This window comes from Zea mays, chromosome 5 (genome assembly GCF_902167145.1).
Source record: "Zea mays cultivar B73 chromosome 5, Zm-B73-REFERENCE-NAM-5.0, whole genome shotgun sequence".
Taxonomy (NCBI): domain Eukaryota; kingdom Viridiplantae; phylum Streptophyta; class Magnoliopsida; order Poales; family Poaceae; genus Zea; species Zea mays.
Window position 1 is genome coordinate 54,937,954 of NC_050100.1, and position 19,099 is coordinate 54,957,052.

At 49.4% G+C, this 19,099-nt stretch overlaps 1 protein-coding gene across 1 annotated transcript; it reads right to left on the bottom strand.

The window, feature by feature from the left end:
• Nucleotides 1-8,905: 8,905 nt before the first annotated feature.
• LOC100285457 (peroxidase 16) lies at nucleotides 8,906-10,583 on the bottom strand. Its single transcript, NM_001158350.2, has 4 exons — nucleotides 10,290-10,583; nucleotides 10,008-10,205; nucleotides 9,758-9,917; nucleotides 8,906-9,568 (listed from the first exon to the last, which is right to left on the bottom strand). The coding sequence occupies exons 1-4, from the start codon at nucleotides 10,509-10,511 to the stop codon at nucleotides 9,180-9,182; spliced, it is 969 nt and encodes a 322-aa protein (NP_001151822.2). The 5' UTR covers nucleotides 10,512-10,583; the 3' UTR covers nucleotides 8,906-9,179.
• Nucleotides 10,584-19,099: the final 8,516 nt, after the last annotated feature.

Here is a 19,099-nt window from a genome sequence, read left to right on the forward strand (position 1 = left end):
TGAAAAGAATTTACAAAAGAACTTGCAAAAACAAAACATGTGGTGCAAGCGTGGTCCAAAATATTAAAAATGAAGAAATCAATCCATGCACATCTTATGAAAAGATATTGGTTCAATTCTAAGTAACCTTTGCACTTACATTATGCAAACTAGTTCAATTATGCACTTCTATATTTGCTTTGGTTTGTGTTGGCATCAATCACCAAAAACGGGGAGATTGAAAGGGAAATAGGCTTACACATTTTCCTAGTTAATTTTGGTGGTTGAATTGCCCAACACAAATAATTGGACTAACTAGTTTGCTCTAGATTATGAGTTCTACAGGTGCCGAAGGTTCACAACAAACCAATAAAAAGACCGAGAAAGGATTCAAATATAGAGAGCAAAAGTCAGCCGAAGTGTGTCCTGGTCTGGCGCACCGGACTGTCCGGTGCACCAGGGACTGCAACTCCGAACTGCTCACCTTCGGGAATTCTGGGAGCCACTCCGCTATAATTCACCGGACAGTGTCCGGTGGCACACCGGACTGTCCGGTGTGCCAGCGGAGCAACGGCTACTTCAGCGCCAACGGTCGCCTGCAACTGCATTAAATGCGCTACAGTGCGCACATAAGTCAGGCACGTGCCAGAAGGCGCACCGGACAGTCTACAGGACCTGTCCGGTGCACCACCGGACTGTCCGGTGGCCCAGAAGACAGAAGCTCCAATGGTCAGAATCTAACGGTCGGGTGACGTGGCAGGCGCACCGGACAGTGTCCGGTGGCGCACCGGACTGTCCGGTGCGCCATGCGACAGCAGCCTTCACCAAACGGCTAGTTTGGTGGTTGGGGCTATAAATACCCCCAACCACCCACCATTCATGGAATCCAAGTTTTCAGACTTTCTACACCTTACAAGAGCTATAGCATTCAATACAAGACACACCAAAGAGATCAAATCCTCTCCCAAGTCCAAAGATCATTCCCAATCAATTAGTGACTAGTGAGAGAGTGACTTGTGTTCATTTGAGCTCTTGCGCTTGGATTGCTTCTTTTCTTCTTCATTCTTTCTTGTGATCAACTCAATTGTAACCGAGGCAAGAGACACCAATTGTGTGGTGGTCCTTGCGGGGACTTAGTGTCCCGTTTGATTGAGAAGAGAAGCTCACTCGGTCTAAGTGATCGTTTAAGAGAGGGAAAGGGTTGAAAGAGACCCGGTCTTTGTGACCATCTCAACGGGGAGTAGGTTTGCAAGAACCGAAACTCGGTAAAACAAATCATCGTGTCTCACTCTTTGTTTGCTCACGATTTGTTTTTCGCCCTCTCTCTCGGACTCGTTTTTATTTCTAACGCTAACCCCGGCTTGTAGTTGTGCTTAAGTTTGTAAATTTCAGATTCGCCCTATTCACCCCCCTCTAGGCGACTTTCAGGCGTCCCATTCTGGATCCCCTTCGCCTCGCCTTCCGGTACCGGTGTGGATCTGGTATGTCGTGTTGCTAAAGCTCGCTGCTCCCAAGTCCCAACCACACAGTCGGTGGATCTGGTGCTCCGGTAGTGCAGGTAAGGTGGTAATAATTCGATTCACTGAACCATAGTAGGTAGATCTGGTGTCCCTCTCATTTGTATACATTGTTTTTAGATGAATATCTTAGGTCAGCGCTTACCGTGAGGGAGCCGGAGACGCCGACTGCGTGGGTGTTCCAATGTCCATGGATGATAATTCCATGGATGACGAGTTTGTTAAAGCCGCAGAGGTTGAGGAACGGCTACTTGAAGCTTAGAATGAGCAAGATGATGCCCGATGTTTCCTCCTTGGTAGCAGTTCAGCTGCTGCCATTGAGGTTGATGGCACCGGTGCCGCTGCTGGAACAACGGGCATGGCAGATACACGCACCGGATCCACCAGCCCAACGACGACGACCGATGCTAGCACATCTGCGCTTGCCTCTGGTAAGTGCTCCAGGAGGAGGGGACCGACCTCCAAGGTTTGGTTGCATTTTGAGGAAGTTACTGAGAAGCAGGGAGGTAAGGAGGTAAGGATTTCCGCCATTTGCCTTCACTGCAAGCACACACTGTCTGCTAAATCTACTTCTAGAACTGGACATTTGATCCACCACATAGAACTTTGCCCTGCTAAGAAAGAACTGGTAGATCTCAATCCCTGCTTAAGTTTAACGATGATGGATCTGTTATGCATTGGCAGTACTCTCCATCTGTTGCAAGAACTGAGCTTTGTCGTATGATTGCTAGACTAGACCTACCTCTTTGTTTTGGTGAATCTAGAGCATTTCAAGAATACATTACTCGTGCTCATAATCCTCGGTTTGTTAAGTCCTCTAGGCAAAGCACTGCTAGAGACTTGATTAGGCTTTTTAATAATCATGCTGAACAACTTATTAATGTACTCAAATCTGTTTCATCTGTTGCACTTACATCAGACATTTGGTTTGGAAAGGCAAAAGAGGATTACATCAGTGTTGTTGCTCATTTTGTGAACTCTGATTGGTGTTTAGAAAAGAGGTTGCTCGGTCTTAGACCAATTGAGGTAGCTCATACAGGTCTTAACATTGCTGAGCGTGTTGAAATGGTTGCTCTTGATTATGGAATTACTAATAAAATCTTTGCTATTGTGCTTGATAATGCAACATACTGCGGAGAAGGAAACCAAGGACCTTGAGGCAGCTTTTGAAGCTATGTATCTCGATGATGAGCATTAATTATCACCTGGGAGCAAGAGAAAGGATCAAGAAAGGATCAAGAAGGAAGGAAAAAGCTTGAAATTCTTTTGGTTTTGTATCAATGTATGTTGTTTTGTAATAAACATGGACTATGAACTAGACTATAAACTTTATAAGGAGCTGGCTGTACTCTTTTCCTTCCTAGGGTTTTCTCACGAGGTGTGAGTTTTTACCTAGGAAGGTTTTTAATGAGGCGGCATTGCACTAAGGCTCCGATTAAATTTTATATTACCTATTTATCTTATGTTCTGTGATGTTCTGAGTTCTGTGATGTTTTGAATATGTTTTTATGTGAATTGTGATCTATGTATAAGATTCTCTATATGTGTATTCAAGATGTTTTTATGTGATCTATGTATTTCTAGCACGGGCCCGGCACGAACTGATGGGCCTACCGTGCTTTAAGCCTGGCCCGGCCCATCTAATAGCTAGCGTGTCGGGTCTGGGCAACCCCAACAGCCCACGGGCCAGCCCGACCCGGCACGATGGGTGAACCGTGCCGGGCTTGGAATGGTGCCTCTCGTACCGGGCCAGCCCGGCCCGACCCATTGGACATGTATAAGGGCAATGGACATGAAGGAGAACATGGAAACAAGGAAGAAGAAGAACACAATACTCTCCTCTTCACTCCTCTTCTTAATCTTAATGATTTATCCTTGAATGTAACATTGTTCTTCTTTTCATTCTCCTTCTCTTACTCATCACTCTCCTCTTAATCATAGGTGTCATGAGTGATGGTCTCGGTTTTTGAAAGATCAGGAGGGGAACCCCTACTGTAGATTTTTTATTATTACTGGAAAATTACAGTTCATAAAAATACAATGAGCAAATTACACAAGAAATATCTAATTAAGGCTGCCATTGCTGAAGCCAGTTAGGAATGGAGGAATCGTATCTTCCCCGCGCTCTGTGGATGACCAAAAGTAATTCCTTTGTGAAGTCATGCTTGCATTGCTGCACCGTTGGGTCTTTGTTCTCAAATAACCATACATTTCAACACTTCCATATGTTCCATGTCATGAGGATAACTATCTCCATAGAGAAGGGAACGTTGAGTTGCTGTTTGAGATTTGCCGAAGCCTCCTCGGGATTAGTAATTTTGGGAGGCGTCATACCAATGGAATTCCAGCAGGCCTTGGCAAAGTTACATCTGAGGAAAAGATGGTAGAGTGTTTCCTCTTTTTGCCAGATATAGTTTTCGCACGAGTATGACTCAAGTGTCATGTTTTCCTCCTCAGCATATTCCTTGTGTTCAGTCTGTTTTTCAGCCATAACCAGAAGAAAACTTTATGCTTTGGTTGACATTTATTTTTTCATAGCGATTTGTAGATGTGATGAGCCTGGGTATGTCCCATAAGATGCTTGTAAGTCTTTTTTAGTGAAAATCTCTGAACCCCAAATATATTTCCATTTGTCCTTTGAATTGATTATAGTAATTTGCTCCCAGGCTTCATTTAACTCCAGATATTGCTCATAAGCTTGTTCAGACAGGGGTAGCTGAAAAATGTGAAAAAGGTGTTCTTTTTGTTTAGCCTCTTTGATAGAAAGTTTAGTGTTGCAAGCAAAGGAGAATAGTTCAGGATATTGTTGTGCTAGAATGCCCCTATTCCACAGATCGTCCCAGAAAAGGACGGTTCTTCCATTGCCGATGGTTGGAGATGCCATTCCCTTGAAATTTTGTAAAAGGCTTAGTAAACTTCTCCACCAAAAGGATCCAATTCTTCTACAACTAGGAAGTCTGCCTGTCTTGTATTAATTATTCCAGATGAGATTCACCCAAGGTAAGTCATAATTGTTGAAGAACTTGTGCAAATATTTCAGGAGTAACGCTTCATTGTGGGTCTCCAATCTGACCACCCCGAGACCCCCACTACTTTTTGGCTGAGTAATCATGTTCCATGCAGCCAGCGGCGGTTTTTTTGAGTTCACGTCATTTCCTCTCCAAAGGCGATGCTTTCTATATGAGTCTATCTGCTTGATTATAGAAACAGGGATTTTAAGCGTGCACATAAGAAATGTTGGTAAAGCTGAGAAAACCGAGTTAACCAACTCCAATCTCCCAGCTTGAGAAAGGAAAGTAGAGGTACAGGACAGTCTCTTTTCAATTCTTTGGATAAGGGGTAAAAATGTTGAATTCGGGGTTTTGATAATCCCAGAGGAAGTCCAAGGTAAGTGAAAGGCATTGATCCTATCTGACAGTTAAACGTTCTTGAAAGAATCTTCATTTTCTCTGGGCTAACATTGATCGGATACATACTTGATTTATTGTAATTCACCCTGAGCCTCGTTGAAGTTGCAAAGGAATTGAGAACTGCTTTTAGAAAAAAATAATTGTTTTGGGCAGGCTTCCATTGTCAGTAGTGTGTCATCAGCATATTGAACAATCGGAAAATCTTGACCACAATTTTCAGTCAAAGGTAACTGAAGCAAATTTTGGTGCCTTGCTTTATTGATAATACTCTGAAGTAGATCTGCCGCCAAGACAAACAACAAAGCTGAGAGCATATCTCCCTACCTGACCCCTCGCTTGCAATGAAAGGTTTTCCCTGGTACTCCATTAAGTAAAACCGATGACGTGCCAGTTTGAAGGATATTTCGAGTCCAGCTAAGCCATTTAGGTCCAAATCCTCTATGAAACAACACCTAAAGGATAAGTTCATGCTCCAATGTATCAAAAGCTTTTTCAAAGTCAAGCTTAAGCACAATAATTTCTTTTTTTGAAGTATGGCATAAATGAATATATTCATAGGCCCAGGCCAAGCAGTCTTGAATGGTTCTTCCTTGTATGAATCCATATTGATTCTTGTGAACTAAAGAGGTCATCATTGTCTGCAGGCGATTGGCCAGAAGCTTTGTGATAATTTTCACACTATTATTTAGGAGCGAAATTGGCCTAAAATCTCCCACCATTTGTGGATTTTCCTTCTTCGGAACCAGAACGATAAAGGACCCATTTATGCTTCGTAGACAAACATCTTCTTGATAAAACTACTCACATAAATCGTAGAAATCCTGAGAAATGATATGCCGGCATTTTTTGATAAAATTGGTGTTGAAGCCATAAGGACCCGGGGATTTATGTGAGGGTAGTGTTGCAATAATGCTATCGATTTCTTGCTTGGTGAATGGCGAATCCAACCATTGTAAACCATCCTGCATATTTATAAGATTTGACAGATCAAAAACATTCTCCAAGAAATCAGAAGTGCCCAGACGAGTTTTGAAAGCATTCCACGGAAGATTTGCCTTTTGATCATGCTCCGAGAAACTTGTCCCATTATCATCAGTGAGTGAGGCGATTGTGTTTCGCCTATGCTTTATCGTTGCATGTGCATGAAAAAATCTTGAACAAATATCCCCATCAGTAATCCATTTGATAGATGCCCTTTGTTTCTAGTATATTTTCTGAATGGCCCTTCAATCCTTCTCTCGATATCACGGTGATAATGATCTTGATCTTAGAGAGGAGACACCACAAGAGATTATGTGAGAATTCTTCAACATCTGCCCTATGCCCAAGTGTTCTGAACTCATTTGCTATGGGAGTGATGGTCAATTAACTCGAGTAGAAATTGAATCTTCGGAATGTAGTTTAAAGTTGCCTTTTTGAAAGGGAAATAGGGTCAAACCTTTTCCCAAATGATTTTGGTGGTTGAATTGCCCAACACAAATAATTGGACTAACTAGTTTGCTCTAGATTATAAGTTCTACAGGTGCCAAAGGTTCAACACAAACCAATAAAAAGTCCAAGATAGGGTTCAAAAAGAAAGGAGCAAAAGAAACCGAAGGCTGCCCTGGTCTGGCGCACCGGACTGTCCGGTGCACCACGGTGGATCAACTCAAACTCGCCACCTTCGGGTTTCTGGAAAAGCCACTCCACTATAATTCATCGGACTGTCTGGTGTGCCAGCGGAGCAACGGCTACAGCGCAACGGTCGACTCCAACGGAAACCTGTAAAAGCGCTACAGTGCGCGAACAGTGCGCGCAGAGTCAGAGCAGGCGCCAGAAGGCGCACCGGACAGTGAACAGTGACTGTCCGGTGCACCACCGGACTGTCCGGTGGTCCCACCTGTCAGAGCTCCAACGGTCAAAACCTAACGGTTGGGGGACGTGGCTGGCGCACCGGACTGTCCGGTGCGCCCATCGTCAGACAGCCTCCCAAACGGCCACTTTGGTGGTTGGGGCTACAAATACCCCCCAACCACCACACTTCAAGGCATCCAAGTTTTCAGCCATTGCATTCAATACAAGAGCTCTATACTTCACTCTAAGAGACAAACAAGAGATCAAATCCTCTCCCAAGTCCGGAATCACTCCAAACAATTAGTGACTAGTGAGAGAGAGATATTTGTGTTCATTTGAGTTCTTGTCGCTTGGATCGCTTTTCTTCTTCCTCCATTCTTATTCTCAAGCAACTTGTAATCAAGTAGGAGACACCAAGTTATGGTGGTCCTTATAAGGGGTCTAAGTGACCCGTTGATTAAGGAGAAAAGCTCACTCGGTCTAGGTAACCGTTTGAGAGAGGGAAGGGGTTGAAAGAGACCCTGTCTTTGTGACCACCTCAACGGGGAGTAGGTTTGCAAGAACCGAACCTCGGTAAAACACGTGTCATCCGCTCTATTTCTTTGGTTGATTTGTTTTCGCCCTCTCTTTCGGACTCGCTTTTATTTCTAACGCTAACCCGACTTGTAGATTGTGCTTAAAGTTTATAAATTTCAAATTTGTCTATTCACCCCCCTCCTCTAGGCGACTTTCACTTTTGCAAGTTGATATGCATTCTTTGAAACTATTATTAAAATACTTTTACCTTTGATTTTAATTAGAAACCTTTGAACATGTGTTAGAATGCAAAACCAAAGGATACATTGCAAAGTGTATAAGGGTGCATTTTATTATGCTTTTTGAACCTGCTTCTGTTTCAAAAAAGTAGAAAGATAAACTCAAATGCTCCCACCCAACCCCTATGTTTCACACCGTAGATGATTTTTCATAGTTCAACTCACGAAGTAGGAAGACCCCTGGTTTTTCAACATTGGCTGCGAACAAAGTCAAAGAAATTACCCACTTGCCATCGGTTAAGAGGTACTAGACCGTTATTTCACATTCCTCCTCCCTTTTCCACCTCTTCTATCTCTCCCCACACATCGAGCATGATCGAACAAAACCCGGAGAAAAGTTATGTTTTGGCCGCTGGCCCTCCCACCACTGTTTGTCGGCCATCATAGTGCTAGATCCAACTCTCCAAACTAATGTCCTACACAGTAACCTTATTAGCATCCCTAGGCGTGACCCCCCTCTCGAGGAAGATTGTTGCACTGTGGTGTTCTCCCAAACACCTCTCTAGACCGATCGTCCCCTGATCGGCTTCCTTGGTTGTTCGCCCCTCCCTAGGCATCCCTCCATGGTAGGAGCACAACAATATGGCTTTCTTTCATTTTTTGATTTGTTCCATATAGGTAAATTGTTGCATTCATGATCCAAATGGTACCTAAATTGCGTTAGAATACAATATGGGGTAAATTTTATTGAGAATGCATCAGTGTTCTAGTACCTAAATGGTTGCACAAGTCATTGAAAATGTTATTTCCTAATTCATGGCAAATGTATTGATGTTTGTGAACATTTTTTATTTAAGTGTGGTTTATAAGGTTGTGTGGGATGATGCAAACATAAAGTACTTCATTGACATTAGCAATGAGGAGATAGAAGCTGAGAATAGGCCAAATGTTTGTTGGACTAGACAAGGTTTTTGATTTTGACGCTACTTGCAGGTGTGTTTGTTCCATGGAAAAGATTCCTATAGTTCAATTCAGAATCACCTTCTACCCTAGATTTTTAAATTCTTGTCATCCATGTTACAAGATGTCATGCTCCTATAGAACTTATAGTTGATAGTTGTTTAAACCAAACAAATTTCAGTTTTTTCATAATTATTGGCTCACTGCAAGTTTATCATAGCTTATTTACATCTAAAATCAGATTTTCAAAAAAACTCTACAACTAAATTAAACAAACCCTCGAGTCACTTATAGTTGATAGTTGTTTCAACCAAACAAATTTTAGTTTTTTTCATAATTATTAGCTCACAGTAAATTTATCATAACTTATTTACATCTAAAATCAGATTTTCAAAAAATCTACGCCTGAACTAAACAAACCCTCGAGTCAAATGCAGCTGGAACACCAGTATAGGCCAACCACCAATCTTTACATTTCATTTCCCTTCACAACAGATATGACACCCATCTTGGAGCCACACAGGACACAGCCCACCAGGCCCAGAGCCTTCCTGGTCCAAAAGACACGCGGCCTTCTGCACGTCCACTCAAGTCAACAACGCAACACAGACACCCACTCGCGCCACGTCCACGGGTGACGTCACAGAAGATAGAAGCAACACAAAACCGTCGCGCAAGCGCAAGTGCGCAACCACAAGCCAAGCCACAGCCAGCCGGCGAACCCATCAGTTGGGGTTGGGGAACCTGCAGTCGCGGCGTATCTCGCCGTCGGCCGCCGTGCGGACCCCGACCCTGCCGAGCCTCGTCATTGCCGCGGCAAAGTCCCCGAAGAAGGCGGCCTGGTCCGCGGCGTAGCGCTCGACGGCGCCGCGGGACCTCGGGTCGGCGTACAGCACCTGGTCGGAGGCCAGGATCCCCATCCCGCCGAGCAGGTTCCGGTAGTACTCGTTGTCGAACCGCAGCGGCGTCGTGGCGTCCAGGAACGCGAACCCGGCTGGCCCGCCCCCCGGGCAGCGCGCCAGGACCTGCTGCGCGAGCGCCGGGTCCATGGCCGGATCCGCGCCCACCCGGTACGCGAAGGAGCCGCACGACGCCGCGCCGATCGTGTGACCCCCTGCTTGCACAGTTGCACGCAGTGGTGCATGCCACGCGCAAGAACGGCCGTTAGCGACGGGCATGGCTTCACGGCTGCACCTGCACTTCAGGTGTTCGTTCGCAGTAGCAGTAGCAGCGGTATGCATGCTCTTGGCGTGTTCTACTAGCTGACGCATTTATATATGGACACGCGCGCGTTGACACGTACCTGACAGTGCGATCATGTCGGTCTGGGAGAGACCGAGGCTGGAGAAGAAGGCGTTGAGCTGGTCGAGGTCGAACGTGCCATGAGGAACCACGACGCTGCCACCACTCGACACCCTGCCGTCGAACCTGCCCAGCTCCACTTCGTAGTCTGGCCCTCCGCTCTGCGGGCCGTACGACGCACGATGGCACGAGAGAGACGGTCACACGATCAACTCGACAACGAAAGCGACCGAGCAAATTCGCGTAGTTACCAGGAACACGGAGTCCCTGGCGGCGAGGGCCAAGATGTCGGCGCAGGACACCATGTTCCGGCACTGCGGGTCGCTGTCCACCGCCGCCTTGGCGCTCATCACCGTGCTGAACCCTTCCGGCTTCAGCATCACGCCGTCGGGGCTCCGCCACTCGTCGCCGCCGGCCGGGTCGATGAGCATCACCGACGCGTCGCAGCCCTTAAATTCACAAGAGAGTGGTGGCACCGGCACGGCATCAGTTCTCTCATCGGCATCATCCGTATTATAATCGCACGCACGTACCCTGACCGCGCAGTCGTGGAAGAAGAGCCGGAGCGTGGCCGGGGCGGCGAGCGGCGAGAGCGCCACGGACTGCCGCACGGCGCCGCGGACAATGCTCTCGAGGTTCGGGCAGACGCCGGCGTAGTAGTCCGGCCTCAGCTTCGGCTGGGCCGTCGCCATCAGCGGAAGCGCGAGGAGGAAGATGGCGGCGGCGGCGGCGGCCAGGAACTGGAGGCGCCTCATGGTACTGCCGCTAGCTAGGCTCGCTCTTAAGTCTGCTGTTTGTTTACTAATCTCTCTTAAATTAGCTAAGGCCGTTAGGCTGCAAGAGCTCGCGGTGGTTCGCAAACGATGACAGCGTGGGTTTATATAGAAGACAAGAAGTGGCGTGTGGCGTCCCCGCGCTCTCACAAATTTGCCTCTTGTTTACCATACCAGGTGTGGTATTGGTCAGTGTGAGGACTGATGTTGATATCCATGTCTGATCACAGCTCATGGCCTGGCCTGGGCGTGAGATGATAAAACTGTGGGTTCTTGGTTCTCTCCTACATTATACCTGCGCTGCGTGACGAGAGATGAGCGATTCTACATTCAGAAAGATAAGCTGAGGTCTAACTGACGACTCTGAAAGTCTGAATGTTCTGTCAGAGCAAAAAAGAAAAAGAAACGTCTGATGATCTTCAGTGTGATTCGTCAGAGTACGCTATGCAGTACGAAGGCACATCGATGCGAGGGCTATCAACTATGTTGCCAGATTTGCAAACCAGAGGATGAATCGGCTTGTTTGCACTTATGGATTATTGTTGGTGTCTTTTTTGGCGCCAATCACTAGGTGGTGTACCGCGTGGCGGTGCCCTCTACGGCGGCGCGGACGGTCCGCGGCTCTAGGCCGGACGGTCCGCGACCTGGGCGCAGGAGCGGTGCCTTCCCTGTGTCACACCGGACGGTCCGCGGCTCTGGTCCGAACGGTCCGCGACCTGGCGACAGGGTCGTCTTCCTTCTCCTTACTGGAATCTAGATCTTGTCCCTTGGGGGAAGAGATCTTAGGGTGCTTCGGGTCGACAGGTCACCCGGGGCGTCCCCAGACGACATGGAGTCGCCTAGGAATTAAGAGATCAATTCGAGGAAGAGGTCTTGAGTGGACAAATAGATCTTGCCCCCCTGGAGGGGTAAGATCCTAGGGTCGTCTTAGGGTCGGAGGCCACCCAAGACGGATCTAGACGACGTAGAGTCGAATAGAGGTGGAAGTGGATATGCGGAACGCTACAACTAGAACTACGCTACATCTACTCCTAGGGCAGGAAAAGTAAATAAAGTAATTGGTTCGATTGGAATGTGTTCGTGTGTTCTCACTCGGACGTACCCCTTTATATTTATAGGGGAGGAGGTCTGGACCTGTTTCTAAGAGATAGCCAACAACTCCCACGTGATTAGATGGATAACCATGCACAAGATAAGGATAAACATCCGAGTTAATCTAATCTCAGGACACGCGGACTGTCCGGGCCCAAGGGCCGGACCGTCCGCTCATTTTGGTGTCCAACATATGCCCCTGCCTTTTGGTGGAGCTTGGCGAACCAAAAGCACAAGCGAAAACTTCGGAAACAATTGACCTCATGAGCTACTTTGTTCCCGAAGTAAGGACTCAGCTCGATGCAAGTCATCGGCTCTTGCGATCAGATAATATAAATACTTGATGGAACTTTAATGCACAGAGGCCGTTTCGGATTGCATCCTCTTCGACCATGTCTACCTGATCAACCTGTCAATAGGCAAAAACTTGTGGTGCCCCCAGCCCAAATAAGCAAACGAATTGGGCCAGTAATACGAATTGATCGCCGTACCACCCCACGCATGAGTAGGACAACACATCGACGATGGATAGACCGGGAAGCACCACGCTATCCCTGGAGGAGGATGACAAGGCGATCTTGGTTGTGCTACCTTTTGGGTCCGTTTAGTCGGCTTTTGCTTTCGCACAGATCGCCCTTTTGACTTCGTTTGTTTTATTGGCCGGTTGTGTGGAACGACCTTCTTCATATATTTGGCAAGCAACTGTCCAAAAGTAGGGTCGACTCTACTAAGTCGTCCAAACGTCTTAGTAGTGTTTTGTTTCCTAACACTTGTGCTGGAACGTTGTGGTATGAGGTTGCTGCTTCTGACCATCTGCGGACCGTCCGACCATCATAGCCGGACTGTCCGCGCCTGTCTCAGACTGTCTGACCTTAGTACCTGGACCGTCCGGTGTACGCAGGACAGGTGACCGTGATCGGGTGTCCGATCGTGCTTGCCCCCCGGCGCCTCCGGTCTTTCTTTTGTCCGGAGCCTTTCGAGTAACCACTCTGCGTAACATATTTGGTGTGCGGGGATCACCAATGAAGACATTTTTATCTTTGCTTTTATCGGCCGCACAAGGCCGAACTATGACTTTTTTGCTCGTCGGCTCTAATGTGGTGGCAGGGACAGGTGGCCTGTCAATCCTCACCTTCTTTTGAAACCTCAACCGTCCTTCGTTTATAGCCGATTGTATTTGCCGACGAAAGACAGCACAATCATTGGTGTTATGAAGAAAAGAGCCATGCCATTTACAATATATACGCCCTTTTTAATTCTTCAACCGGAGGAATTATATGTGATAATTTAATATTACCATGCTTAAGTAACTCATCAAATATTTTATCACACTTAGCAATATTAAATGTGAACTCAACTTTCTCCTTTTGTGTCGAGTGCGGGTGAGAGCAACAGAAGATTTGGCCTTGGCAGGCCAAACAAGCTCAGCGATAGATGACTTTTTCGGCTCTTGGGGATTGGGTGGCCGACTATCTTTATACTGGCCTTCCGCACTAGGGGGGGTCACGGGTGATTTCAGGTGCTTCAGACGGTCCGACCTATGTAGTCGGACGGTCTGCGAGTGGACCGGACGGTCCGGTATTATTCCCGGACTGTCCGGCCGTGTCGGGCAACGGCTGCGACCCTTGCGGTGGGCTCCGTGTGATTCCGGACTGTCCGGCTGTGGGGGATAGATATCCCCTGGGTCCACTAAAGAAGTAAAAGGCCTCACGAAAAGCCCAAGGGCCCAAATAATTCGTGAGGTCATTCTTTCGTGGGCCTAGGGAAAGACAACCAATAAAGAAGACGTGGGACTGATTAGTGCAAACACAGGCGGCCCACAACATCAAACGAATGAATCACAAACAGAGACCCGACTTTCCCGCGCTGAAGCCCCCATGCAACGGAGCCATGCGAGGATAAGTCGGCGGAGGTTACGTAAGGATAAACTCAAGAGGTTTACTATCTTTCCGCTACTTGTTGTTATCGTATCACATGTAATGCTCCACGGCCGAGTATATAAGGCCTAGGGGGCACCCCTTCAGAACGATCGACCCTATTCTACTTAGCCACCCACAAACATTCTCTGTGCCTTCTACCCAGAGAATCCTCTCGTAACCACGCTCATATACTCACCAGGACGTAGGGTGTTACGCACTTCTAAGCGGCCCGAACCTGCAAACCTTGTCCATTGTCTCTCGTGCGATCGGCACGAACCATTTTGCTACAGTCGTCGACACCGTCCTACTCCTAAAAGCACCTAGAGGGGCAACCCCGGGTGTGCGGTCGGACCCAAAACACCGACAGCTGGCGCGCCAGGTAGGGGGTGTGTCGACGATCCAAGCTAGCTCAATGGCCGTCACCTTCCATAGCAAGATTACCATGCGCCCCGGATCCACCTTCTGCTTCGGAACAATCTCATCCGTGGCGGACGAAGAAGGAATTCTACACCGCCTCGCGGATCTACCGGAACAGAAGTCTCCTCCAACAAACTCCGAGGATGCTGGAAAAGCACTACCTCCGGCTCTTCGGAACAAGATCGCCTCCGGGAAGGCTGGAGCTAGAAGCTCGCTGACCCGGAAGACTCCGCTGTCTACTTCCCCAACGAAAGAATGGACACGAGTCATAAGGAAGAAGGAGATCAGAGGGAGGCCAATCATTCTTCCCGTTCCTCCAACCTCAAAGGAGAACGGAAAGAAATCCGCCGCGGCAACAATGCCGTTCTACCCCGACATCCTCTTCATTGGGAGGGCAGAATCGCTCGCCGTCTCTGACGATGAACCGACTGCACCCGGAGAAGAACCGCCTCAGCGAGAGTCCCGCCGACGAAGGAACCGACGCAGGAACATCCGACGACATCACGCAGCTGGAGAACGGGATCCGGAGCAGCCTGTCTCGCGAGACGAGGTCTCAGAGATGGGGGAAACTCCGGAAGAACGCGTCTTTAGGGAACGAAGGAACTCCCGACGACGAGATCGCCGTCGGACTCAGGAGCAAGCCGAGCAAGACGCGAGGCAACGACGCGAGAATCCGCTCTTCGGGCGCAACCTGAACCCCGACTTCGCCCGAGCTCTGAATACGCCGAGCAAAGTCGGAGGCGTTCTGGCCCGGATAGCTGACGGACTTCCTCGGACCCCCGACGCCGAGGGATACCGGCACCTGTTCACTCAGGCAGCCAATCATCTTCTACCGCTCGCCCATCCGCCGAACGATCTGCGACACGCCATCAACAGTCGCCGAGACGCGCGAAGCTCTATCAATGCTTCGCGCGAACGGCGGCACGAGAACGAAATTCGCCGCCGGGAGGAGTATGACCGAGATCATGGCTTCCCGACTCAAAGCCAGGCCACCCGAACTGAGTCAGCAACGGTTTCAACCGGTGGAACCTCCCGGGAACGGTCGAGAAACCGCCACCACCACTCCCCTCCCCAGGACAGGCGCCATCCTCGACGACAGGAGGACACGTGCGGAGTATCTGCTCTTACTCCGCGCCTTAGGGCCATCCAATGGCCTCCAAACTTCAAGGTATCCAACGTCGACAAATATGAACCTAAGCAGGACCCAGGGGGCTGGTTAGCCGTCTACACCACCGCCGCTCGGGCTGCCGGGGCATCTGAGGACGTCATGACTGCGTATCTGCCCATTGTCCTCGGGCAAGACGCACTGCAGTGGCTACGGCATCTACCCCGACACTGCATCGACGACTGGGGAGACTTCAGCCGACGTTTCATCGCCAACTTCCAATCTCTCTCCGACAAGCCGGCGCAACCATGGGACCTCAAATCCATCAAGCGCCGGGGGGATGAGACTCTCCGGTCATACCTTAAAAGGTTCCAGACCATGAGAAACCGCATCCCCGAGGTCACGGAGGCGGCCGTGATCGAGGACTTCTACAGAGGATCTAATGACTCGGCTTTCGTCCGAACCATACTACAAAAGGCGCCAACCACCTCCGAGGAGCTGTTCCGGGAAGCCGACCTCTACATCACCGCTGACGAGCGGGCCCAGGACCTCATCGGAGGAACAAAACCCGTACCAGCGGCACCACGACGCGACGCGAACCAGCCGCCCGACAAGCGCTGGGAGAAGAGGCCTCGCGAAGAGGTACACGCCGCCGGACCACCCGCCTCTCGCGCCCGAGGAGGACCTCGCGGAGGCGAACGCACGCTGGACGACATCCTCGACGCCCAGTGCCCGTACCACAAGGATATGCGCCACACTCTCCGCAACTGCCGGGACTTCAAGCACTCCGTCGGGCATGGTCGACCCTTCCAACCTCTACCACCTCCTCCTCCGAGGGGAGGACCAGACGAACCACGACAACCCCATCAGCCGGAGGAAGGGGGAGGCGGAGCTTTCCCGCGCGTTGACAGGGAGGTCAACGTCATCTTCGGCGGACATGGGTCGCAGGAGAACAAGAGACAACAAAAGCTCAACGACCGCCAGATACTGGTGGCGACCACCGGCCCTCCCGCCCCGTACCGGTGGTCGGAGCACCCAATCACGTTCACCCGGGAGGATCAATGGCTCAACTTCGACCACCCAGGCAAATACCCACTCCTCGTCGATCCGGTGATCCGAGAGAGCCGGGTGAAGAAGGTGCTAGTGGACGGGGGGAGCAGCATCAACGTCACCTTCCCCCGCACACTTCAAGGCTTGGGGGTTCACCTCAAAGAGCTCCACGAGTCAGACACTCCTTTCTTCGGCATCGTGCCGACGGAAGGGGAGTATCCGCTGGGCCACATCTACATGCCGGTCACCTTCGGGACTCCGGATAATTACAGAACCGAGTTCCTGAGGTTCGAGGTGGCGAACTTCGACTGCGGGTACAACGCCATCGTCGGGAGGCCAGGGCTGGCCAAGTTCATGGCCATTCCACACTACACGTACATGATACTGAAGATGCCAGGACCACGAGGAATCATAACTGTACGCGCCGACTTCCAAGGCGCCGCAGAGTGTTTCCGAGTGGCCATCCAGGCGGCCCTCACCACCAAGCCATCAGCGATTTCTTCTACACCGGCGAACTCTAAGCCAGACGAAGACCTCGCCGTGCCGGCAAACGAAGCTCAGACCGCGACCTCTATGCGGCCGACTGAAGACACCAAGCGGATCAACCTGGGTTTCACTGATGAGCGCAAGACGGCCATCATCAGCTCCAGTTTGAGTGACAAATAGGAAAGCGCGCTCGTCCAGTTCCTGCAAGATAACCGAGACGTATTCGCATGGCAACCTGCGGATATGCCGGGAGTCCCAAGAGAACTGGCCGAGCACAAATTGAAGGTCTATCCCCAGGCGAGGCCAATTCGGCAAAAGCTGCGTCGTTTCACGCCCGACAAGAGAGAGGCTATTCGTGCCGAGTTAGCTCGCTTGGTCACGGCCGGATTTATTAGAGAAGTATTACACCCCGAGTGGTTAGCCAACCCTGTTCTTGTACTCAAAAAGAATAAAGTGGATTGGCGCATGTGCGTCGACTATACCGATCTCAACAAACACTGTCCGAAGGATCCCTTCGGGCTCCCAAGGATAGATCAAGTGGTGGATTCCACCGCTGGATGTTCGATGCTGTCTTTCTTAGATTGCTATTCCGGGTATCATCAGATCAGTTTGGCAAAAGAAGACGAGGAAAAAAACGGCATTTATCACCCCATTCGGTGCTTTCTGTTATACCTCCATGCCGTTTGGCCTCAAAAACGCTGGAGCGACTTATCAGAGAGCTATTCAAACATGCTTAGCCGATCACTGGGGCAAGCGTGTGGAAGCTTACGTGGACGATGTGGTGATCAAAACGGAGAATCCAGAAAACTTCATTGAAGACTTACAGCTGGTTTTCAACAGTTTGAGAAGATATAGATGGAAGCTCAATCCTGAAAAATGTGTCTTCGGGGTACCAGCAGGGAAGTTACTCGGATTTATTGTCAGCCACCGGGGAATTGAAGCTAATCCAGATAAGATCGAAGCTATCATGAAGATGGAAGCTCCTCGGTCACAGAAGAAGGTTCAGCGACTCACCGGATGTATGGCAGCCCTGAGCAGATTCATATCCAGACTGGGAGAAAAAGGTCTGCCATTTTATAAACTGCTGAAAAAGGTGGATAAGTTTCAATGGACTTCAGAAGCACAAGAAGCTCTAGACGCACTGAAGAAATTCCTGACAACACCGCCAGTATTGAAACCGCCCCGGCGAGCTACGCCGACTCAGCCGGCTGAAGATCTGCTGTTATATATCTCTTGCACGACTCACGTGGTAAGCACTGCGTTGGTAGTCGAGCGAGTGGAAGAAGGGCATGCCTACCCAGTTCAACACCCCGTCTATTTCATCAGTGAGGTTCTAGGCCCATCGAAGAAAAAGTATCCTCAAGTTCAGAAGCTATTGTATGCAGTACTTCTAACTGCCCGCAAGTTGCGTCACTACTTTGACGACCACAAAGTCATAGTAGTTACTGGTTTTCCAATAGGGGACATTCTTCACAACAAGGAAGCCGTTGGCCGAATAGCCAAATGGGCTTGCGAGTTGGGGTCCCATGATATCGAGTTCCGACCTCGCACTGCCATCAAAACTCAAGCACTGGTCGACTTCGTATCAGAATGGACAGAACAGCAAGTGCCGGATAATCCAGAAACCGCAGAAGTATGGCGAATGTATTTTGATGGCTCGCTGAAGCTGCAGGGAGCAGGAGCAGGAATTCTCTTCACTGCACCGGGAGGCGAACACCTCAAGTACGCTCTCCAATTGCTATTCCCGGCCTCTAACAACGCAGCCGAGTATGAAGCCTTGATACACGGATTAAACATCGCCATATCACTGGGTGTCAAGAGACTGATGGTATATGGGGATTCTCTGGTAGTCATCAGTCAGATAAACAAGGAATGGGATTGTTCGAATGATTCAATGGGGAGATACTGCGCTGCCGTCCGAAAGCTAGAAGATAAATTCGAAGGTCTGGAGTTTCATCATATAGAAAGAGATCGGAACACGGCGGCTGATATACTGTCAAAGCTCGGATCTGGTCGAGCTCAAGTCCCGCCCGGGGTCTTCGTGCAAGAAATCCTTCAGCCGAGCATCTCGATGGATCAAAGGGAAGAGTGCAACATCATAGACCAACCCGAGCCAGACTCTGATGACTGGAGGCAACCGATTATTAAGTATATAAAGAATGAAGAAGAGCCGGATGACAAGAACTCAGCAGAGCGCATTGCCAGACAATCAGCTCACTACACACTCATTGGGGAGGTATTATATCGGAGGGGCGCGTCAGGCGTCCTCACGAAGTGCGTTCTCCCGTCCACCGGGAAGCAACTTCTGGAGGAAGTCCATGCAGGGCAGTGCGGAATACATGCAGCATCCAGAACATTAGTTGGGAAGGTTTTCAGGTCGGGATTCTATTGGCCAACAGCGAAGAATGATGCAGCCGAGCTAGTTCAGAGATGCGAAGCTTGCCAGTACCTGTCAAAACAACAGCACCTGCCAGCACAGCAACTGCAAACCATACCAGTAA

Excerpts from the sequence above, each read along its gene's own strand:
- LOC100285457 (NM_001158350.2), bottom strand. The coding sequence starts at position 10,511 with ATGAGGCGCCTCCAGTTCCTGGCCGCCGCCGCCGCCGCCATCTTCCTC. Across the intron at positions 9,918-10,007 it reads CCAGGGACTCCGTGTTCCTG|AGCGGAGGGCCAGACTACGA; the intron begins GTAACTACGCGA and ends TACGGCCCGCAG. Across the intron at positions 9,569-9,757 it reads CGACATGATCGCACTGTCAG|GGGGTCACACGATCGGCGCG; the intron begins GTACGTGTCAAC and ends CTGTGCAAGCAG.